General features: G+C 43.9%; 1 protein-coding gene across 1 annotated transcript in view; it reads left to right on the forward strand.

Annotated features, from left to right (window-relative positions):
• The window catches only part of LOC147120509 (secretin receptor-like), a 64,476-nt gene that overhangs the window by 36,431 nt on the left and 3,378 nt on the right, over nt 1-24,667 (forward strand). The window contains exons 4-10 of the mRNA XM_085984229.1: nt 2,588-2,691; nt 2,921-3,018; nt 6,202-6,334; nt 8,488-8,641; nt 8,786-8,846; nt 16,485-16,554; nt 21,728-21,819. Coding sequence (XP_085840355.1) covers nt 2,588-2,691; nt 2,921-3,018; nt 6,202-6,334; nt 8,488-8,641; nt 8,786-8,846; nt 16,485-16,554; nt 21,728-21,819 — 712 coding nt within the window. The remainder of the gene's footprint in view (nt 1-2,587; nt 2,692-2,920; nt 3,019-6,201; nt 6,335-8,487; nt 8,642-8,785; nt 8,847-16,484; nt 16,555-21,727; nt 21,820-24,667) is intronic.

Here is a 24,667-nt window from a genome sequence, read left to right on the forward strand (position 1 = left end):
GCGATTTTCACTTGATTGACCTTGTTGAGCCCACCCAGTGGGTTCAGCAGGCCAATTAAGGGCCACCCGGCAACAGGTGACGTCACAGACTGAAATTTCATCTGTCAAGATGTGTTGACAGATGAAATATCAGTGTTTCACAGCTGTTTGAAGCTGTCAAACACTGACAGTCTTACTTCTAAACTGAGTCCTTCTACGCAGACTCAGTTAGAAATCTCACCGGCACTGAAAGCTGCAGGCTGTCACTTTTCACAGCTCGCGGCCATTCTGCTTTCTGTGCCGGTTGAATGATGGACTCCCGAAACCTAGAGGAAGAAAGGCTGTAAAGGTTAGTACAGGTAATTTAAACTTCTTTACACACTTTAGACACACCAAACACACTTACCTTTGCACTCATGCACCCATCACTCACCTGAACACCGACATCTCGACCCCTCCAAGTCCTTCAACCCGACAGCCCGCCTCCTCTAACTTGGCGTGGTTTGGAGCCGTCGGGAATCCCACACGACAACCTTCAAAATAGGGATTAGGCTAAAAACTGCCTGTTAACTACCTGTTAACAGGCAGTTAATTGGCACTAATCCCTTCCCGCCTCGGGTCGGCGGGTCCCAGTGTGGGGCGGGTACCCGCCTCCTTTGAAATTTACATGGAGGCGGGTTTTGGGCGGGATGGTGTCGGGACCTCCGAATTTGGGATTTTAGCCCCCCCGCACGCCTAAAAGCCTGCCTCACAGCACACTGAAAATCAACCCCTTAATGTTTCCTTTTCTTCTACACACTAGAGGTTGGCACAGCTCTCATTTGAGTGGTATCTTTTCTATCAAGCTTAGAGATAATTAGCAATTAACAAAGATGTTAGTGAATTTGCAAAACCAGTCAGGAGAGCTTCATCTTGTGGAAGTCTGAATGTATTAGAATGTATTAGAAAAAACATATATTTTTGTAATAACTTAGACAGGTGCTGAAAAATTTGGAGGATTAAGTATGTTCATTCATTTACTTTGGATTGTCCTAAAAAATAATCAGGTTAATTCTTATTTCATGGATGTTTGAGGACTCTTATCAACTATGTAACTTCCAAATACAAAATTCATTGATAAAGAAATGTCTACTTGCAGTTTGAATGATGCTGTGAAAAAATAAACAGCAATACAAATTAAAATGAGAATGGGTTCAATGCTTTATTATTAATAAAAGTTATTCATTTTAAAATGTTTCCCCCTCTTTTAAGTCATCATTACTTGATCAATAAAGATGAGGCCTCCACCAGAGTCAATCTGTATTTACTATTGCAGTTTATTCAACAGTAGCCCAGGGTGAATTTTCAACCAATTTCCCCCTCCTCTTTCCCCCTAGCATCCATTCAATGCAACTGTCTGACAGGCCAGACAGAGACTAGAGGGTAGATTTTCAACTTACTGCCCACATGTAAAACTGGAGTTGCAGATCAGCCGCTCATTATAAAAACTTCCCGGTTTTCATTTCAATTTATTTCAATGGAAATTAAAATCGGACAGTTTTTATAATGGGCGGCTGATCCAGAAGATCAGTTTTACACCAGATGGTAAGTTGAAAATCCAGCCCTAGGAATTCACTTTGTGGGGATATACTGGGTCCTCTGAAACAGTTGCCTTATCTAAGAACAAAATTCAAGTCTTTAATAAAAAATTTAAATTGTCGTTAGAAAGAATTAGGAATTAACCTTAACCCTAACGCATTCATACAGTGCCTTTCATGACCTCACAATGACAACCAATGAAGTACTTTGTTTTTGAAGTGTAGTCACTGTTGTAATGTGGGATATGTGGCAGCCAATTTGTGCACAAGGTTGCACAAACAGCAATGAAATAAATGATCAGACCATTTATTTCAGGTGTTGGTTGAGAGATAAATGTTGGCCAGGACCTTCTTCTGATGGTGCTGAGAGGGCACATGGGGTCCCAGTTTAATGTCTCATCTGAAAAGCGCCACCTCTGACAGTGCCCAACTCCCTCAGTACTGCAGTTAAGTACCAGCCTAGATTATGAGCTCACGTTTCTGAAGTAGGGCTTAAACCCACGTTCTGCTGACTCAGAAGCAAGAGTGCTACCACTGAGCCAAGGCTGACACCTAATAACTTTAGCATTATTTGGTAGATTTTCTGTAGAGACTTAGGGAACCAACATAGACCTAGCATGGTGAGTGCACCTTTTTCCCAAATGATATTGCACAGACTTTCGCCTAGTTTCCTGAGTCAGTTCACTTAAGTAATTATTCTGTGTTTCCTGGGAGCACTGCAACTTGTGCAGGAACTTGCCTAATCGCAAGGTGTGAAATCTTGCAAGCATGCAGATTTTAAAAGGTAGCACCTCAACTTTAAAGGGATGGAGCCACCTAATGGTAAGTGGCCACATATGGAAGCTAATATTCTATGAGCCTGTAGAAACAGTTTTTCCTTTTTAATTTTACCGTTCTTTCCACACTTATTATTCTGCAAAGAAATGGACACAATTGAAGGATGATTGGGTTGCCTGTGGCAATTTGTATTTCCAACACCTTATTTTAAACTCCAAGTAGTCTGATGAAGCTCTATTTATAATTTTTGCTAGGTTTTGTTTACCGAAACTGCACAAGTGAGGGCTGGTCTGAAGCATTCCCTGTTTACGGAACAGCTTGTGGATATGATGTGAATGATACCACAAATGATGTCAAGGTAAGTATGTAGAAACACAAATATGCCAGAGTGTGCGTACCCAGTATCTCAATCCATATGTTGCAATTAAAGTTTTGTCGCTGGCATTTCAGTTCTACTAATGGACTCTAATCTTGCATTCTGCATGTGCAAAGGTACTAATTACACAGACAGCTAAATCATTTAAAATATGGTAGATATAGTTGGATGTATTGTTTTTAACATGTTATTTATTTGTATCTTTATAAAGAGAGCATACTATATGAACGTGAAGATCATGTATACTGTAGGATACAGCACTTCCTTCATATCCCTGTCCATAGCTGTAGCAATCCTTGGCTTATTTCGGTGAGTGCAACATTAGCAGTATCGGTATTAATAAAAGTTTTGTGTTTATCTGTCTGCAAGAATGTAATCACTGCATGACTGTGAATGCCTGATTGATCCAAGCTATTTATATGGGCCTGGATTTTGCGGTCCGCGGCGAAGGAACGGCACTAGCTGTTTACCTCGCTGACAGCTGCCCACAAAGTTCTTGCGGTCTTTAGAGCATAGGCCTGTTCTAATCGGGCATCTGATCTGGCGCAGCATCCTCTACAGGGGATCTGTGGCATCTGTGAGCAGGCAAAAAAACAGCGATGCTCTTCAACCAATCGGATTGAAGAATTCTCACTGAGTCATGCAGCCCTGGATTTTAGCCTGGAGGCGAGTTCTGTGCAAGGGTGGTGGCTGTTGTGAGGTTTCCCAAATGCCCTGCAGAATTTAACTGCAGGACTCCTTTAAGTGGGGTTCCCACCCACAGGGAGCCTGATTGACAGGCTGAATGGCTCTCGGGCAGGAAGCCTGCTTCACAAGGCCGAAGCCTACGAGAGCAGGTAGGTGTATTGGGAGAGTGAAAGAGAGAACATGGGGTGTCCCATATGTGGGGTGGGTCCGATGGTGTTTCCCCATTTGCGGGGCTGGGGTTTTTTTTGTCTTAAAATACTCCTGTGCAGCACCTTGGGATGTTTTGCTATGTTAAAGGCGCTATATAAATACAAGTCGTTGTTGTTGTCGGGTGGCGGTCTAGGGGTCCCCATTTGCGGTGGAGTCCATGGATGCTGCCTGGCCTGCTGAGTGTTTCCGGCATTTTCTGTTGTTGTTTCGGATTTCCAGCATCCGCAGTATTTTGCAATTATATAGTGGTATGGGGGGTCCTGATTGGGGGAGGCCTAATGCCGGTCAGGGGTGTCTGATGATGGTCGGGAGGGAGCAGACAGATCGCGGCGGGGGGTGCGGAGGTGGTGGTTTATTGGGTAGCTTGTTTGGCCGGAGGAACGACTCCTGCTCCTCCTGGCCCATTAGCTTTGCTGTAAATGCTCTTACCTCATGGATTCAGCCCTTCTCATCTGCTTTCAGCTGCTGAGTTTCCCAAGGCCCAGGAAACCCAGCTGCCTAAAAATAGAATGACTGTTAAAATGAAGGCAGGCAGCCTCATTATAATATTTATAAATGACCAACCTGCTTCCCGCGAGCAGATTGGTCGCCTGCCCCTCGTCCCATCTCTGTTAATACCGGAAGTGGACTGGTTCAGTTGCTGTTCCAGATTTTTTGCCTTTTAACCTCTGGCACAACCCCAACCCACCCATTTTTGGGAGTCACAATTCAGCTTGCAGAGTCTAAACTAGGAAGTATAAAGCAGGAAATATAATTTAGATTTAAATCATGTACAGAAAGTGAAATAAAAATAGGGAAACACAGATGGGATTAACAGAGAGAGATAAAAGAGACAGAAAATTTAAAAAAAAATTAATTTCCAACACTAATTAACTTCCGAGGGAATGAGACTCCACACATGTAAAAACAACGTTTTAGGATCAGAGAGGTTGTTTGGCAGTAATTATCACTTATGACACTGTTAAAAACTCACTTACTCCTGTGTGCACCAGCCCTAACTTTTTCTGCTGTCTTTAGTGGGGAACGAGTGGGCAACAATGTTCCCTCTTACTTTGTTTTGGATGCACGGCCGCTTTCGCATGTTCGAAAGTTAACATTGAAAAAGCCGGTCCCGAGCTGAGCAGGACAGGCAAAGAGCTGCACAGCTGGCAGCTTATAGGGGACGTTGGTGGGCAAGTACCCCAACTTCATGCCGTTGCATTCATTTCAATGCTGAGTCTATCAGCGAGGACTGCAACAGCGCACACTGTGGATGAGTGGGTTATCTCTGACAGCAACCTCCAGATTTCCACATTTAACTGCGCCTGTGCGAACTCCAGAAGTTGCTATCCGATTTACTTCATTATAATGGTGAGCGCTGTTAGCTTCACCGTTATTCTTATCGCAAACACCAGCCCATGGTGCAATCACTCACATGATCAGCAGGAACCAATTATATTGCAAAACCAAAAACAGAAACCTGCATGACAATACCCTTTCATCTTCCCCTTTAGTCTCCACAGCCAGCCAAGAAACATAAAAAAGTGGTGGATGCTATAAAACAGTTTACCTACCAGCTCTGTGTGTACCCCTACTGTCAACCAGCCTCTTGTCCAGTCCCTCCTTCCATTCTTTGGATCCTGTTTCTCCCCCTCCCTTCCCTTCTCTGTCCACTCCCTTGTGCCTTGGGCCTGCCCTTAGAATCACTGTATTTGTTTTTCATGCTAGAAAGCATGGGGGAGAAATTCAGTTGCTTTGCGCCTCCCGTTAGCGCCCTAAACGTCTCCCACAAAATTCAACGGGAGGTTAGTGGCGCCGGTAACTGTTAATGCCCCACGGTGCTGCACCGCTGGTAATGACATCATCGTCGTGCGCAGCGCCCCGCTCGTGCCCCGGCCGCGATCTCCGGTAGCGCCCCCTGACTTGCCGCCAGACGCTATGTCCGACGGGGTCAGGGGGGCCCTATCTGCTGTCAGGGCGGCGCTAATTAAAGGCGAGGTGCCAGGCGGCCATTTTTGTAGCTGGCCGCCTGCCAGCACCTGCCTCCGTTGCCATCCCTGGCCTCCTGAGCACCCGTCCCCGCGGAGTGCCAGCTGTGCTCCATGAGCCCGGCACTCCTCTTGAGTGCCGGGCTCTTTTGCTGGCACTCCGATCCCGGTGGCCCAGCTGGGCCCTGGGTCGCGCTGCGCAAGGCCTCTCCCCTTTAAGAAGGGGTGGAAGGCCTGCAGTACCGTGGCACTGCGGCACATAGCACCGCGATATTCCCTCACAGCGCCCCAAGAGGAAGGCGGGGTGCTTCCAGTAGCGTCCCGCTTCTCTCTTGGGGTGCTACTGATGAATTTTGGCCGCGGGGGGCGCTAATTTTTTCAGGGCGTTAAAAGTAGTGCCCCGGCGAAGTTACGCGCCCCAAAGGGGGCGCGACTCAATTTTCTCCCCCATGTGTTTACAACTCCTGCTGCTGTGTCACCCTTCTTGCTGCCTACTCCCCAATACTAGGACCAGTAGCAATGCCATGGGAGATCTAGCATTATTTTTAAAAATATATACAAGCATAGATAAGCTTAAACTGTTACATTTTGTTCTCTATATAACTGAAACATTTTGCAAATTTTATAGGAAACTTCACTGTACCAGGAATTACATCCATATGCATTTGTTTGTGTCGTACATCCTTCGTGCAATTTCAATCTTCATAAAAGACAGTGTCCTGTTTTCCAGTGAGGATATTCATCATTGCAATGCTTACTCGGTAATTATTTTATTACATAACAAAAATGATAGCTATTTGTAGGGAATATTCTAAATTTTTTAAATTGTCCTGCTTCTTAAATTACCCATGAGTTTCTAAACAAATCAATAAGAGGCATGCTGTGGTAAAGAGGCAAGAACATTGTACAATGTAGATAGCCATGTACATTTAACTGAAATTTTCCGTTGCTATGGTTAATCATTGTTTAATTAACTAGACAGTAGAGCTCAGGACAATGAGCCTTGTATCGTGGTGACAATCTGTCTAACACATTGATAACAATTTTGTGTTTGCTAATTTTAGTGAAATGGTAGCTATGAGTAAAGAGTGGTGGGTTCAGAAGTAAACAGCAACAGACGCTTGTCCAGGGGAGTGTTCCTACTCCTCAAAAGAAAGAGTTAAAAGGGTTAGAGATAAAGGGGAAAACACACTAATTTGACTAGTTTAGCTCTTCATGAAGGGACTGTTAATGATAAACTCAAGCAGCCTTCAAGCGAGTCACATGGAAAAATAAGTATTTTGGTCGAGGTCAAATGTGACATTTTTGAGCTTAACCAAGATTAATATTTTAATGTTAGTCAATGTGTCCCTGACTTTCTTTTGGAGCTGGAGCAGAGTGCTGGTGTAAAACAGTTGGGAGAGGATGACCAGTGGTGGGAAATGGGACGAGGCCCAGAAACACTGGGGGAGAAATTCGGTATCACCCCATTTGGGGTGCAATTATCGGCCGGGCGCAAAGTTTAGCGCCTGGCGCTAATTATCGCCTCCGACTGCAAACTTAGCTTCTATTGCCCCTGGAGGTGAATGGAGCACTAAATCAGACGCTACACATCTCTCTTAAGGCACTAACGCCGAGGAGCGAGGCACTACCTCAGAGCGCTGGCGAAGCTCATGTGATGTCAGTCAGCAATGGAACACAGACACACTGGTGCCGGCCATTTCTTAAAGGGGAGGGTCGATCTTACTCTCCATCCACACCCTGCTCATTGCAACCTTGAAACTCGGCCTGGAGAGACCTGTACATCAAATCTGCTGGAAAGAACAATGGGGAGACCCAGGGAAAGAGCTCAGAGTGCAGCCCCCATAGTCTCTTTTAAATCGATGCAAGGAAGGTCAAATCAAAATGAACCTGCAAAGTGCTGCTCAGTACCCAAAACTCCTTCACACAGCATTGAATCTCTCCAGAAGTCTCTCTCTCTCTCAGAATGTGTGGTGCAAAAATGTCACTGACAAAAAAAGGCAGGAAGTGGTTGCCTTTAAATAGCACTCCCCCGTCCCTTCCCAGCTGCAAACCGCTCCCCTCAACCTGTCGTTGCTAGCGGCAGATGGTAAGGCAGGGGGCGCCACACAATATCTGGTCCAGGGCGCTATCGGGGCATTGCACACTCGACTGACGTCACGATCTGTGTCGTAGGAGATTGTGGCGGTAGTGTTTAGTGCTGCCACAAAATGTCTGGTCAATTTCGCGAGTGGCGCGAAAATCGCTGCACTTGGGTGCTAGTTGCTTTGCGCCACACTAGCGCCCCATTAGCGCAAAGCGACCAAATTTTTCCCCCTGGGACTTTACCCCAATATTGCATTATGGGAATTCCCACTGGGGCAGAGTTGAATGGAATTTCCATCTGCCCCATTGAAGGTCTGTAAAAGGTCATAGGGCCGGGAGGATTGTGCCACATGCCAGATTACCCAATGCTCCCATCTCCTTTTGATCCGAACAACCTGGACACCAGCAAGATACCAGCATCTAGGTTAATGGAATGCTGGAAGTGGGCTCCACATGGGTTTCCAGGCCTAGGTCTGGAAGAACGCAGAATTTTGTAGCCTGACATCTTAAAACATACCTTCATATCGGCTGGAGTTATACTACACCTGGTGCAAAGCCCAAGTGGTGTGAAGCTATTTTCTGAAGGTGGTCTCTCATCACTTGGCTTCAGTGCACTCAGACATCAGATTGCTGATTGACTCCCAAGTTGTACTGCCATTCTCTCCCAAGATATACTGCCATTTTCACATCTATGCACATCCAAAAACAAAAGTAATAGTATACAAGCATTAATATAAATGTAATAATATAACAAAACGGTAAGTTACCTGTTTCTGTAGTGGGAGAAGTAAAAACTTGACCTGTGATTTATTGTGTTTTCTGTTCCCAGGTTGAATGCAAAGTTGTTATTGTTTTCTTCCAATACTGCATCATGGCTAATTTCAGTTGGTTGCTTGTAGAAGCACTGTATCTGCACACACTCCTGGTGGTATCTGTCTTTTCAGAGCAAAAATATTTCTGGTGGTACATTGTTCTAGGATGGGGTAAGTTTCACTTTCAGAAACTAAATCACATGTATTTTTGTACAATTTTAAACTACTCATTTTGGAAAGCGTCATCCTGTTTGCCTGCATCCAACAACCTGATTTTCCTTTATTTTGTTGATTCTTTTAATTTCTCACCTTCAGGTGCACCAGCAATTTTTATTATACCCTGGGCAATTGCGAGACAGATATATGAGAACATTGGGTAAGCTATGCTTCCATGATAAATAAAACCTATAAACGAAGGACACATGTTGCAGGAAAGGAACTTTTCAGGTCAAGCCTTTATTATGATTACCAAGGGGGATGGTATTATTTTTACTGTTAGATACTAGCAGGAAAATATCATAGTAGAGAAGGAGTAAAACCTCTAACTATACTGAAAACTGTAGCATGCTTAATTATATATAAATAAAAATGCATGGTAATGTCATAAAAATGTACAGTACTTTAAAGCTCTCAAAAGTTTGAAAGTGATTTAGTTAAATCCAAAACTAGGGTCTTGAATCTAAACAAAGCAAAATACATAGGTATGAGGGGCGAGTTGGCTAAGGTAGAATGGGAAACTATATTAAAAGGTATGATGGTAGAAAAGCAATGGCTAGCATTTAAAGAATTAATACATAATTTAGAACAAATGTACATTCCTTTAAGGCACAAAAACCCACAGGAAAAGAGGTCCAACCATGGCTAACAAGAGAAGTTAAAGATAATATTAGATCAAAGGAAGAGGCTTATAATATTGCCAAAAAGAGTAGTAAGCCTGTGGATTGGGAGGATTTTAGAATTCAGCAAAGGAGGACCAAGAAATTGATAAAGAAAGGGAAAATAGAATATGAGAGTAAACTAGCGAGAGACATAAAAACAGACTGTAAAAGCTTCTATAGGTATGTAAAAAGAAAAAGATTAGCGAAAATAGATGTGGGTCCCTTACAGGCTGAGACAGGAGAAATTATAATGGGGAATAAGGAAATGGCTGAGAAATTAAACAAATACTTTGGGCAGGATTTTCATTGGGCCGTGGAGGCGGGACTGGAGGCGTGTGGGGGGTTAAAATCCTGAAATTGGGGAGCACGAACCCATCCTGTCCCCAACCCGCCTCCATGCCAGTTTCAAAGGAGGTGGGTACCCGACCCGCACTGGGACCCGCCTCCCCGAGGTGGGAAGGGGATTAGTGCCAATTAACTGCCTGTTAACAGGTAGTTAACAGGCAGTTTTTAGCCTAATCCCTATTTTCATTGTTGAAATGTGGGATTCCCGACGGCTCCAAACCACGCCAAGTTAGCGAGGCGGGCTGTCGGGATGAAGGGCTTGGAGGGGTCGAGATGTCCGGTGTTCAGGTGAGTGATGGGTGCATGAGTGCAGAGGTAAGTGTGTTTGGTGTGTGTAAAGTGTTTAAAGAAGTTGTACTTATATTTACATACCTTTACAGCCTTCCTTCCTTCAGGTCTCGGCAGTCCCTCATCTCACCTGCACAGAAAGCAGAATGGCCGCGATCTGTCAAAAGTTCCAGCATTCAGCTTTCTGTTCTGGGGAGATCTCTAAATCATCCTGACAGGAAGGAATTAACTTAGAGTACAGATTGTCAGTGTTTGAGAGCTTCAAACAGCTATCGAATGCTGATATTTCATCTGTCAAAAGGTCTTGACAGATGAAATATCAATCTGTGATGTCATCTGTTGCCGGGTGGCCCTTAATTGGCCTGCTGAGCCCGCTGGGCAGGCTCAACAAAGTCATCAAGTCAAAATCGCGTGGGTTGGCTAGAACTCGATGGAGGCGGGACTACAACCCTGAAAGTTGTAGTCCCTCCTCCTACCCGACTCCTCATTGAAAATCCAGCCCTTTGTGTCTGTCTTCCTTCACGGAAGACGCAAAAAACCTCTCCTAAATAGCAGAGAACCAAGGGTCTAATGAGCATGAGGAACTGAAAGAAATTAGTATTAGTAAAAAAAAGTACTGGAGAAATTAATAGGACTGAAAGCCAATAAATCTCCTGAACCTGATAGCCTAGAGTTTTGAAAGAAGTGGCTACAGAGATAATGGATGCATTGTGATGTAAGAAAAAGGAGACTTACCATCAAGTAACTTTAAAGTAAGCTTTAAGTAACTTATAAACACACTATACACAAGAGAGGTCTTTACCATGCCTCTGGTAGAAGCCTCTTACAATACTGAACAGACCAGTATTTATACCAGTCCAACAGGAAGTGACATTTACAGGAAGTGAGGTATGTACACAGTTCATAGTTCATAGTTCATAGTTCACAGGAAGTGATGACATAACTTCTCGGAAGTTAGCATTTTTATCACATTCTTCCCTCCTGCAGGATTAGGAGGCTGTGGTCTACCTTTTGGTCCGTAGCCGCCGAACAAGGAAGAGTCGCACCCGTTTGGATTCCCGTCGTAGAGGGTCGCTGGTCCGCTTACATGCGGTTGGCCATTGGTCAGAGTCTGTGTGGCCTGGATTGCCCTGTGAAGGGTCGGGGAGATCATGGCTTCGAGTACGAGCCCCAATAGGTTCAAAGTCGGACTGCCTCTGTTCAGAGGGAGGTGCAGAGCTGGTCTGTGGTGGATCAGTACTTTCATGCGCGGTACTGGGAGGGTCGCAACCTTGAGCACGGGGTTCTACCGGCACCAAGCTAGTTGGTGTCCGATCAGGATCCTGGAGAGGGGTACCCGATAGGTCCCAAGAGTTTCCTGGTGAAATGCCATCACCCGATGTCCCACTAGGTCCTGGTGGGCAGGGAGCCAGATCCCGTAATGATACGGTAGATTCTCGGCCGTCGGAATATCGTATGTTTGCATAGGTGGGGTTGGCATCGGTTAGTTCGACCTCGTCTACAAGAGGGTCATTTTTAGACGTCCGAACGTATCTTCGGAGTAATACAGGTCCAGGAGTAGTTAGCCATGACGGGAGTGATGTTCCATGAGATGAGCGACGCTGGAATCCAAAGAACCGCTCATGAGGTGTAGTATTTGTGGCTGTAGAAAGCAGGGACCGTATAGAGTGCAATGCATCCGGAAGCACTGTTTCCCATTGCTGGTCTGGTAGGCCCCGAGATCTTAAAGCGAGACGTACGGAATTCCAGATGATACCGTTATACCTCTCTACCTGCCCATTTCCGATGGGATGGTATGGTGTTGTTTTGCTTGTAGCAATTCCCCGTTCTGAGAGGTAGTCCTTGAGTTCCCTTGACATAAAGGATGGACCCCGATCTGAGTGAATATAAGCCGGCATGCCACAGAGAGAAAATACCTGCTCAAGGCAGCAGATTACTGTGGACGCCAGCATATTGGAGCAGGGGAAGGCAAACGGAAAACGTGAATATTCGTCGATCATGGTGAGCAAATATGTGTTCCGAGTTGAAGAGGGCACTGGGCCCTTAAAATCGATGCTAAGTCGTTGCATCGGTTGGGTTGCATGTATGAGTATACCATCTGAGGGGCGGAAGAACTGAGGTTTTAATTCCGCACAAAGCCGGCATTCTGAGCATATTTTTTTTACATCTCCAGTGGAAAAAGGGAGATTCCGTGATCGTACGAAATGTAGCATGCGCGTAACGCCAGGATGACACAAACCATTGTGGACATCCATGAGAGTGGAGGATGACATAGTGGAGCAGAATGCCCGTGTGAGGGTGTCCGGGGCCACATTCTCCTTGCCAGGCCGATAGAGAATGGTATAACCAAAAGAGGCCAGTTCCATCCTCCAAAGTTGTATTTTATTATTCTTAATTTTGGTTCGTTTTCGATTATCGAGCATGAAGGCGACTGATCGTTGGTCCGTGATCAATGTAAAGTGCTGGCGAGCTAGAAAATGGTTCCACTTCCGTACTGCCTCTATGATGGCTGTGGCTTCTTTCTCAACCGGAGGATAATGTAGCTCGGCACCTTGTAAGGTCCTGGACATAAATGCTACAGGACGACCTTCCTGATTCAGAGTAGCCGAGATCGCCACCTCCGAGGCATCACATTCAACCACGAAAGGGAGATTCTCATCGATGGAGTGAAGAGCCGCTTTCTCCAACTGTTTTTTGAGAAGGTTAAAGGCTGCAACAGCCGCTGTTCCCAGTGGAAATGATCTAGCATGCAGCAAGGGTTGGATTTTGTCCGAAAAATGAGGAATCCATTTAGCGTAGTATGCAAACAGACCGAGAGCCCGACGTAAAGAAGCCGGATTCTTAGGTGACGGGAGCTCTTGGAGCGGGCGAAGTCTTTCTGGGTCTGGCTTAATGATACCATTGCCTACGCAGTAGCCAAGGATGTTGATGGTCGGTTGCGACTCAACAGATTTGGATTCATTCAGGGTCAAATTACGGCAATGGAGGGCATCCCGAAATTTTTGGAGGTTGGAGTCGTGTTCCTGTTGATCGTGACCTGCAATGGTAATGTTATCAAGATAGGGAAAAGTGTCCCTTAGGTTTTCCTGCTTAACCAGGCCATCCATTGCCCGTTGAAAGACAGCCACTCCATTAGTAACCCCGAATGGGAGGCGACGAAATTGGTACAGCCGTCCATTAGCCTCAAAGGCTGTGTACTGCTTATCTGAGACCTTCAAGGGTAACTGATGATAGGCACTTTTTAAATCGTAAGTTGAGAACACTTTGTATTCGGCCAGTTTATTAACCATATCATCAATGCGTGGCAATGGGTAGGCGTCCAAGTCGGTATATTGATTGATGGTTTGCGAATAATCGATGCATAGTCGCTGTTTGTGAGGTTTTAGAGGGTTCTTGACAATGACGACTTGAGCCCGCCAGGGCGACGAACATGGTTCAATGATATCCTCTGCTAGAAGTCGAGAGATTTCAGCCGCAATAAAAGATTGGTCTCCCTGATTAAAGCGCCGCGATTTTGTTATTATCGGTTGGCATTGAGGCGGAATACTGGCAAATAATGAGGGTTCATCAAGTGAAGCTGCTGATAATGCACAAAATGGTAATTTAGATGGTATATTAGAAATAGTAAGTCCGGGTTTGGATCCACCAAACTCAATGGTGAGTTTCTTATGCTGTTTTTGGAAGTCCAGCCCTAAGAGGAGATCACTACATAAGTCTTTGAGCACTGAAAGTCGGGTGGAGGGATACATACGACCATGAAGCGTCATATCAACAACACAAAAGCCGGAGATTCTGGTATTAAGTGATGACTGGGCCATCGCAATTGCCTGGTCCGATGGGAAGACATGTAGTTTCAATTTCGCAACAATCTGTTCCTTAATGAAACTATCAGTACTTCCTGAGTCAATTAAGGCATCTAAGGTATGCCCTTTAATTGAAATTTTTGTGGCTGCCTGAGACAGGTTCTGTGGGCAAGCAGCTGTAATTGGTGTCGTTGCACAGAGAGTGGCTAAAACTCTCGGTGTGCTTCTTCGGGAGAGAGCTCGAGAGGAAGCTTGATAGGTCCTAGCTGGAGCATCTTGATAGGCCCTAATTGGGGCAGTTCGGTAGGCCTTAGCTGGATTGGCCCTCGTAGAGGCCCTTGATAGGCAAACTTTAGCAAAGTGTCCTTTTTTCCCGCAATAACTGCAGATTGCATTGCGAGCAGGGCAGGTTTTCCTAGGGTGAAAAGCATCTCCACAAAAGAAGCATTCCTTCCTAGATTGCCAAGAGGCTGCTAAAGTGGGGTCGTCCTCCTCTTCTTCATCAGAATTATCAGAATTAGATTCCCCCATGATAGGGTTCACCTGAGACCGCTTGAATTGTCTGGTTGCAGCTACAGCAGCAGATCGAGATCTGGGCAGCTGATAGAGGTCTGCATTTCTCTTTGCCAAATCCAGTGAACAAGCTAGTTCAAAAGCTTTTTGTAGCTCAAGTGTTTTACTTTCTAGTAGACGCTGGCGTATAAATGGAGAGGCAATCCCGCAGATGAAAGCATCACGAATCATTTCTTGGCGGTACAGCTCAGCTGAGGCTGCCTGAAAGTTACAATCTACGCTGAGCCTGCGAAGTTCTTGCAGGAATTCGTCAATTGATTCCCCTGGCCCTTGTCGGGCTGTGGCCAGTAGATGTCTAGCATAGACCTCATTTGGGGTCTTCGCATACAGTTTCTTAAGTGCCCAAATCACCTCTTCGTAATTATCCCAGTCATCAACATATTCGAACACTTTTGGGGTCACATAATTGACAAGTATCTTCAATTTAGCAGGAGCATCCACTTTACATTCATCCAGAAAATTCTCAAAAGTACGATACCAATGCTTCCATACCCTGCCAGCTGCTGGTGTATTCGGGTCCAAGTCCAGACGAATAGGTCTAAGGATTTTCTCCATGATGGGTGGTTCCCTGGATCCTTAACTTCCGAGTTTGACTGAAGGTCTAGTATTTGTCAGTGTAAATACTAAGTTACTTAAATTGATGTAAGAAAAAGGAGACTTACCATCAAGTAACTTTAAAGTAAGCTTTAAGTAACTTATAAACACACTATACACAAGAGAGGTCTTTACCATGCCTCTGGTAGAAGCCTCTTACAATACTGAACAGACCAGTATTTATACCAGTCCAACAGGAAGTGACATTTACAGGAAGTGAGGTATGTACACAGTTCATAGTTCATAGTTCATAGTTCACAGGAAGTGATGACATAACTTCTCGGAAGTTAGCATTTTTATCACACATTGGTTATCATCTTCCAAAATTCCATTGATTCTAGGACAGTTCCCGCAGATTGGAAGGTAGCAAATGTAACCCCACTATTTAAGAAAGGAGGGAGAGAGTAAACGGAGAACTACAGATCAGTTAGCTTGGCATCAGTAGTAGGTAAAATGCTACAATCTATTATTAAGGGTATGGTAACAGGGCACTTAGAAAATAATAATAGGATTGGGCAGAGTCAACACGGATTTTGAAAGGGAAATCAAGTTTGATGAGTCTGTTTGAGATGTCTTACTGCAATATATTGGGCCCTGGTGAGACCACACCTGGAGTATTGTGTACAGTTTTGGTCTCCTTACTTAAGGAAGGATATACTTGCCATAGAGGGAGTGCAACGAAGGTTCACCAGACTGATTCCTGGGATGGGGGGGATTGTCCTATGAGGAGAGATTGAGTAGACTAGGTCTATATTCTTTGGAGCTTAGAAGAATGAGAGGTAATCTCATTGAAACATACAAAATTCTTACAGGGCTTGGCAGGGTAGATGCAGGGAGGATGTTTCCCCTGGCTGGGAAGTCTAGAACCAGGGGTCGCAGTCTCAGAATAAGGGGTCGGCTATTTAGGACTGAGATTAGGAGAAATTTCTTCACTCAGAGGGTAGTTAATCTTTGGAATTCTCTACCCTAGAGGGCTGTGGAAGCTCAGTCATTGAGTATATTCAAGACAGAGATCGATAGAATTTTGGATATTAAGGGAATCGAGGGATATGGGGATAGTGCAGGAAAGTGGAGATGAGGTAGAAAATCAGCCATAATCTTATTGAATGACAGAGCAGGCTCGAGGGGCCGAATGGTCTACTCCTGCTCCTATTTCTTATGTTCTTATGTTCAATACTTTAAATAGATGTAGAAATTGTTCTCTGACACTCCATTGAGATATAGTGAAAAGGTTTAGAAGTTATTTGTGAAAAAATTAAATGTTGTCAATTGTTTTGACAATTGTTCTTTAACACCTTTTGAGTATATATTTCTTTTTTTAATTTAGAGTCATGAGAATTATGTCCAGCTTTATATCTACCATATGTTGATCATAACGGGTGGCAAAAAATTAAAGTGATATGGTACTAATAATAACTATGGGTATATTTAGTACTACTGTACCTAATCTAATAGCTTGTTCAAATGCATAGTGTTCAACCATTTAAACACCACCATTTTAGAAGCTTCATAACTTATTTGCCTAATCCACAGCTGCTGGGACGTTAACTCAGATGAACATATATGGTGGATCATTAAAGGACCTGTAATTGTATCTATTTTTGTAAGTACTTTTCAATTAAAGACGATTCTGAACTGTGGTAAATTATTAGTTAAAGTGCCACATTTTAAATAATTTGCAGTTATAATTAAATAGTGCACCCTGGAAACTTTAACTATTCAGCAATTTGTAAACCAATGTGTGGTGCATGCAGCTATTTTCTGATATGGGGGTAAATTTTGGCGATGCCACAAAATGAGCAAAATGAATCAGTCACATGTTATACGCTCCGCATAATTTTTCTTTCCATTGACATCAATGGAAGGAAAATCATGAGTGGTGCATAACGAGTGGCCGATACATTATCACCCACTTTCACTATCGCCAAAAGTCAAACTGACCCCCAGTGGTGCTTTGGGACCCCAGATTCCACTTTTTCAGATATAACACTCGTACTGTATGGACTTCAAATTGGTCCATTTAATTGTTATTATTTATAACAACATTGTGTATGTATAACATTAAATATTTTTGTAACATGCTGAAAATTTCTTAATCAGTATGAGATAAAACCCAAATCCAATTCCAAATGGTGAAACATATGATATAAACAATTGGATTGAATGATGCAGTTGGTTACACTCTTGTTTCATTAGTTTGAATCCAACCTCAGCAGATAGAATGAAAGTTTCCTTTTTCTGCTAACTGCAAGAATTTAAATGAATTTGGGCAGTCTCATCTCAATTCCTAGTAAGAATCCAAAACATAAGACTGCTTCTTCAATCGCACACATTGGCACTCTCACTAAGAAGGGTTACACATATCGCTAGTGTGGGAAATTTCCCAAATTAGGGATTATGAAAAGAAATGGTGGGCATTAATAATACTTGGTAGCAGTAAAATTAGCTCAGTGTTTTCTAAATTAGTGAAATAAATAAATTAGGCTACCATGGTATTTGTTAGTAGTGAGGCAAAATCTTAGGGGGGAATTTTTCAGGGGGTCAGCGGACACGTTTGATAGTGGGTCGGGTGGGAAAAAAAATTATGACAGCAGGTCAGGAACCCACTGTCAACCCGCTGCCACGCGATTTTCCCAGATGTCGGGACTGTTCAGCATCGAAAGACGCAACATCTGGGAAAGTCGCGTGGCGGCAGGGGAGGCAATTCAGGTCATTATGACCTTGTTAAGAGCCACGTAAAAAGGGCAAAATTTGGTTACACCCCATTTGGGGGCAGTAACCAAATTATCACTGGCGATTTAGCGCCCAGCACAGAAGTACCGCCCCGGCCGCTAAATTCGGCTTACCGCCCCAACGAGGAAGCGGAGCGCTATCTTGGGCAATCCACTTCCTCTCAGGGTGGTGTTAGGGGCGCAAAAAGCAGTAGTGCCAGAGTGCTATGTGGCCGCTCCGCATAGCACTGACATGTTTCAGTGCCCCTCCCCTTCTGTTAAAGGGGAGGGACGCTGCAAGCTCTGCAGGGCCTCCGATGGCCCACACTAGCCCACCAGGGCAGTGTGGTGCTGTGGCTGCAGCCTGGCACTGAGACACGGTGCCGGGCTGTGCGATGGCGGCCACAGACCACGGCAAGGGCCGCCATAGAGAGCCGACCTGGAGGTCAGTGAAAAGAAATAACATGGCGGAGCGGGTTGCGGCCGCACCTCCCTTTAATGAGTGCCCCGCGGGCGGAGGTCGACCCGGCTCGCGACCTGTGAGGCTGACGCTGACACCACCGGGTCACGGGACGCACGGGGCGCAACTGAATTTCTGCTAAGGGGTCACAGCAGGGCATTAAGAGGTTGTGGCACATGGTGATGACATCATTGCCAGCACCGCAGCGGCCTGGGGCACTACCGGCAGGCGCAAAGGAGCCGAATTTCACGGCCAAAAAGTATTTTGAGCTTACCTTTAAATTTTATGAGGTTACCCATGGGGTCCATGCTGCTTGGGGATCACATCAGGTAAGGAGGTCGGGAATTGTATTACCATGAAATGATCTCTTTACTTGACAGCTGCAAATGTGCTATAAAAGCTCCCATCTCACAGCTATTGACATTCCAATCTCAGAAGCTGTTGCTTACAGCATTTGGAAGACAGATTGAGATTTATGCAGGTTGCAAGTGTTTGGAGTAAACTTTGTATCCAGTGTCACCTCATTGGAATAACCTCTCTCACCATTGACAGATCGCTTCTGTCATCTCAACTTCACCTGACATCTATTACATCAGCATCGATGCCCTTGAAACTATCTCACCTTGGTCCTCAGAATCTCACCATGATCAGCCCCAACACCAGCAGCACCAACAACAACACCAACCTTCTCCACAATCAACTGTTGCTGCACAGGACACAGGGCATCAGCACCTGACCACATTGTTGCCCGGCAGGCCAGGGATTGCCTCACCATGGCTAGATTTACTTCACTTGATGCTGTACACCCTGACTGCCACATGATGTGCCAGGTTGGCACCACCCCACACCAACACCATAAAGCATCCCTACAATGACCCAGCCATTCCTTTCACACTCATCACCATTGCGGGGTATACTATTATGTCTCACCATTCACTGCAACTCACTAAGCCACTTCCAAAGGTGCACAGAAATCTGTCCAAGAACGCAAAGTGTTGAAAATAAAGGTTTCAATGTTTGACACCACATTAACAGAAACTTCACATGAACATTGGCTAAAACACACAAGTGCCTACGCTTGTGTGTTGTTAGTTGGTATGATTGGACTAGGATAAGGGTGAGGGTAAGGGTTACCTAGTGAGATGGGGAAGTGATAATGTAGATAGAGAGGGAATAGTGGAGGTGCAAGGTAAGTTGGTGTGAGTAAGGATGTGCAGGAGTAGGGTAGGGAAGGCAGAGTGATGGGGATGTGATGAGTGGCACAGCAGGATGAGGTTGAGTGTGGCTTTGCAGTAACATTTCCTGATCTACTGAGATCATTGAAAGGTTTGTGCCACTGCAGCCTGGTGTGCCTGACAACATCCCTGCTTGTGTCCTCCTGTGCAATGTGCAACCAGGCTGTGCTGGTCTCCTGGGGAGATCTCTTTCGCCCATTGGAAGGGAAGAGAACCTCCCTGCGTGCTGTGACCCCCTCCATAAGAATATGGAGGGAGTCATGGAAGAGCCTGGGTGCAGCCCTGCCCCTCTGTGCAGTGCTTCTCAGTGTTTGCAGCACCTCAATGCTGTAGAACACTGACAGCACAAATGTCAAAATCAATTTGCACATGGCCACTTTAAGGAAACTGGCTGATGATGCGTCATCAAATGACGTCATCAGACCAGCTTCCTTCAATTGGCCGGCAAACGTGCTGGGTGGGCTTAACAAGCCCAATCACGGTAAAATCATTTCACAGAGTGGGCTGGAGCCAGCAGTGAGGTCAGGACCCCGGCCGCACCAGACCTGCCGAGGTAGGCAAAATCACGGTCTTAGCTTTTATTTGACTATGCATAATTTCAAAAAATGTCCTTTTTTTTTGTTTTCCTCCTCTTTTCCATATTTTTTTCATTCCCTTATATCCCGATAGAGAGTAGGGACATACGTTGGGAATTTCCAGATTGGCTGCCGTAACTTCGGTGGAAGATCAGCGGATACCCCATTTACACATCTATCTGGGGTTCCCGCTGATTTTCTACCGAAGTTGCAGTAGCCAATCAGGAGAGCCTCTGAGGAAATTCCCAGCAATAGACTGTTGGGAATTGGCTCTGCATACTGCTTCCCCCTTGTGGCATAGCCATGATTATGTAGCAGAAAGTCAAGTATAAATTTGGTCAAATCAAAGGCAATTTCAGAACAATTATGGTTCCAAGAAAATTAAAACAATACTAGCCAATAAAGGGTATTCCTATTAGTTCTTCGGTATATGTGCTCAGTACCAATGGGAGCAAATGTCTTTAAACAGGATAATGACAATTGTGATGTGGAATATTTGCGTTAACTTTGTCCCATACAGAGGATTTGGGAATTTTTATTGCTTTCAATGGGAATTCATAGAATCATAGAAAGTTATAGCACGGAAGGAGGCCATTTCGGCCCAACGTGTCCGTGCCAGCCAACAAAGAGCTTTCCAGCCTAATCCCACTTCCCAGCTCTTGGATTAACAGCTTTATTTAGCCATTTTGTGTGAATGAAAACAAGTATTTTTATGATATTGCCAAAAAAGTCAGTACTCAGGTTTTAGCTCATGCATATGTAATAGTTGATAATAAAGTCTGTAGACAAAGAAAGGGAAGTTTTGGGGATATATCATTCAAATATTTCATCATTACGGTAATTGTCAATGCCCTGTATATACCATATAAATGTTGATGCTGAAAACGTTAGAAAACACTAGTTAGATGCACATGTTAATTTAAGAGCCATTGTAATTAATGGCCATAGCTATTTACTTACACCATGGACTGCTTTTTCTTTATTTTTATACATTCAAAATTAATTATTTAAATAATATTTATTTTTGACTATTATGTGTAAAAGTGCCAATGGTGTTTCCTCAATAGCTTCTCCCCACTTCATAGAATCTCACAGCACATAATGAGGCCATTCAGCCCATCATGCCTGTGCCAGCTCTTTGAAAGAACTATCCAATTACAGGTAGTCCCACTCCCATGCTCTTCCCCCATAGCCCTGCAAATGTTTTCTTTTCAACTATATGTCCAATTTCCTTTTGAAAGTTACTAGTGTATCTGTTTCCACCACTCTTTCAGACAATGCATTCCAGATTATAACAACTCACTGCATTAAAATATTTCTCCTCATCTTCCCCTGGTTCTTTTGCCAATTATCTTAAATTTATGTCCTCTGGTTACTGACCCTCCTGCCAGTGGAAAAGGTGCCTCCCTATCTGCTCTATCAAAACCCTTCAAAATTTTGAACATCTCTGTTAAGTCTCCCTGTAACCTTCTCTGCTCTAAAGAGAACAATCCCAGCTTCTCCAGTCTCTCCACATAACTGACGTCCCTCATCCCTGGTAACATTCTAGTAGACCTACTCTGCACCCTCTCCAAGGCCTTCACATCCTTCTTATAGTGTGGTGCCCAGAATTGGACACAATACTCCAGCTGAGGCCTAACCAGTGATGTATAAATGTTTAGCATAACATCTTTGCTTTTGTACTCATATGCCTCTATTTATAAAGCCCAGGATCACATATGCTTTTTCAACAGCTTTATCAACTTGTCCTGCCACCTCCAAAAATGTAAACATGTACTCTTATTCTATTTTGCAGATTAACTTTGTTCTCTTCGTTCGCATCATTAGGATATTAATAAAAAAGCTAAAAACACCTGATGCTGTGGGGAATGATTTTAACCAGTACAGGTGAGTCACAATATCTGCCAGCCTCTTTAATATAAAGGCATGCAAATTCTACTCTGGGTGTGGGAAAGTCAGTGAGTACTCCTCACCAGTGCTGCAAACTCCGAGCCCCAACACAGTGATGTCAAACTCCAGGTATCTACCTCTAACCTAGTATATGTTGCATGCCATCTTGATCTGTATCTTGGTATTTAAACTGATAAGAGATAAAAACTGAGTATATGCATAAAAAAACAAATCAATAATAATAAAAATGATACCAGAGAGGAGAGGCTTTAGTTATGATGAGAGACTAGAGAAACTGGGATTCTTTTCATTAAAACAAAATAGGTTAAGAGGTGATCTGATAGAGGTTTTCAAAATTATATATAAAAGCCTTGCTTCTAATGCACTTCGGCCATTTTCTCTGAGAAGGACAGGCAACCATTTCATGCTAGATTTTCTAACTTGGAGCCAGAAATTTATAAGTAGCACAATTGCTGTTTAATTGACTTCAAGAGCTTAAAGCAACTATAATTACCGAATTTATCCATATGGATGACTTCCATAGTGAATATTTCAGCAATTTAAAGGGTTATAAAATATTCAGAAGGGATAGCATAAGAAAAAAGAAGTTGGCAGTATTAATCAAAGATTCCATTACAACATTAGAGCATAAGAATGATATGGGGTTAGTGCAAAATCTGAATCTATTCAGTTAGTGTTCAGAGTAAGGAGAGAATTGCTAATTTTGGTGACTGAAGTATGCTAGAATCAAGACTTTATATATATCGAGCAGATCTTCCATGATGTTGCTCATAGTGAGACGCACTAAAGCATTAAAAGGAATAGAAGAGAGATTTAGGGGTTTAGATACACAAATATTTAAAAGTGGGTGCACAAGTTAATAAAGCTGTTAAAAAAGCACGTGATTATAGCTTTTGTAAATAGGGGCACAAGGTACAAAAACAAAGAGGTAATGCTAAAACTATACTATTAATTTCTTAGGTCTCAATTAGAGTAGTGCCCAGTTTTCAGTACCCTACTTTAGGAAGGATGTTAAGGCAATGGAAAGGGTACAGAATAAATTTACTAAAATGATACTAGGGATGAGAGGCTTTACTTCTGAGGAGAGCCTAGAGAAAATGGGACACTTTTCACTAGATCAAAGAGTTGGAATAAACAGGTCGTTTTCCGAGTGGCAGGCAGTGACTAGTGGGGTACCACAAGGATCGGTCCTAGGACCCTAGCTGTTCACAATATATATTAATGATCTGGACGAGGGAATTGGATGTAATACCTCCAAATTTGCAGACGACACAAAGCTGGGTGGGAGGGTATGCTGCGAGGAGGATGTCATGAAACTCCAGTACGATTTGGACAGGTTAGGTGATTGGGCAGAAACATGGCAAATGCACTATAATGTGGATAAATGTGAGGTTATCCACTTTGGTGGCAAAAACAGGAAGGCACATTATTATTTGAATGGCAATAGATTGGGAGAAGGGGAAGTGCAAAGAGACCTGGGTGTTTTTGTGCACCAGTCGCTGAAGGTAAGCATGCAGGTGCAGCAGGCGGTTAAGAAAGCAAATGGTATGCTGGCCTTCGTAGCAAGAGGGTTCGAGTACAGGAACAAGGATGTCTTGCTACAGTTGTACAGGGCCTTGGTGAGACCGCACCTTGAGTATTGTGTGCAGTTTTGGTCGCCTTATCTGAGGAAGGACGTTCTTGCCATGGAAGGAGTGCAGCGAAGATTCACCAGGCTGATACCTGGGATGGCAGGAATGGCGTATGAGGAGAGATTGTGTCGATTGGGCTTATACTCACTGGAGTTTAGAAGATTGAGAGGGGATCTCATCGAAACCTATAAAATTCTGTCAGGCCTAGACAGACTAGATGCTGGAAGGATGTTCCCGATGGTCGGGGAGTCCAGAACCAGGGGTCATAGTCTAAGGATAAGGGGTAGGACATTTAGGACTGAAATGAGGAGGAATTTCTTCACCCAGAGAGTGGTGAACCTATGGAATTCTCTGCCACAGAGGGCGGTGGAGGCCAGTTCATTAAATATATTCAAGAAAGAGTTGGATATATTTCTTAAGGCTAAAGGGATCAAGGGATATGGGGAGAAGGCAGGGACAGGGTACTGAATTTGAATGATCAGCCATGATCTCATTGAATGGCGGAGCAGGCTCAAAGGGCCGAATGGCCTACTCCTGCTCCTATCTTCTATGTTTCTATGTTAAGATATTATAGAGATGTTCAAAATTATGGGGAATTTTAATAAAGTAACTAGGGAAAAACTATTGAGAGAATTTTAATCTGACACCAAATATGGTTGCAACATAATCCTTTTATTGTGCTTGACCAAGTTTTTGACACATGCAATGTCTCTAAGCAGTAGACATACAGAGAAATAAACACAATTACCCTGTTTTTCCTCTGGGTGGAGACGTAACCTTCATTGAACCTTTCAATCCTGACTCTCCCTACAAATTGTGACGGAAAGATCTTTATAGGCCTCCAGTCACGCACACTGTCCTAGATGATTCATTATATCCTGATAACAGTTATTGTGAACAAGACCCTCAGAAATGAGGGTAGTTCCTACAAAACACCAGATGCCAACTTGTTTACCATCTAGCATGTAACTGATCATCCTGAGCTCATTGTTCCATTTCCTTATCTCAAGACTATCTTGGCTATCTTGTTTCACAATGTGGCGACAAAATGAAGTCAACAGACATGAATCACATAACCTGCACTTTCAGCAGAAGCTAAACAGCACAGTCAGCTAAATTGTACCCTGACACATTAAACCCTGAAGAATCCTGGGAAAGAACAATTTGAACCATTTCATTATTTCTAGCTACAA

The sequence above is a fragment of the Somniosus microcephalus genome, chromosome 4, assembly GCF_052327205.1.
Source record: "Somniosus microcephalus isolate GS21.2 chromosome 4, FLI_Smic_1.0, whole genome shotgun sequence".
NCBI lineage: Eukaryota > Metazoa > Chordata > Chondrichthyes > Squaliformes > Somniosidae > Somniosus > Somniosus microcephalus.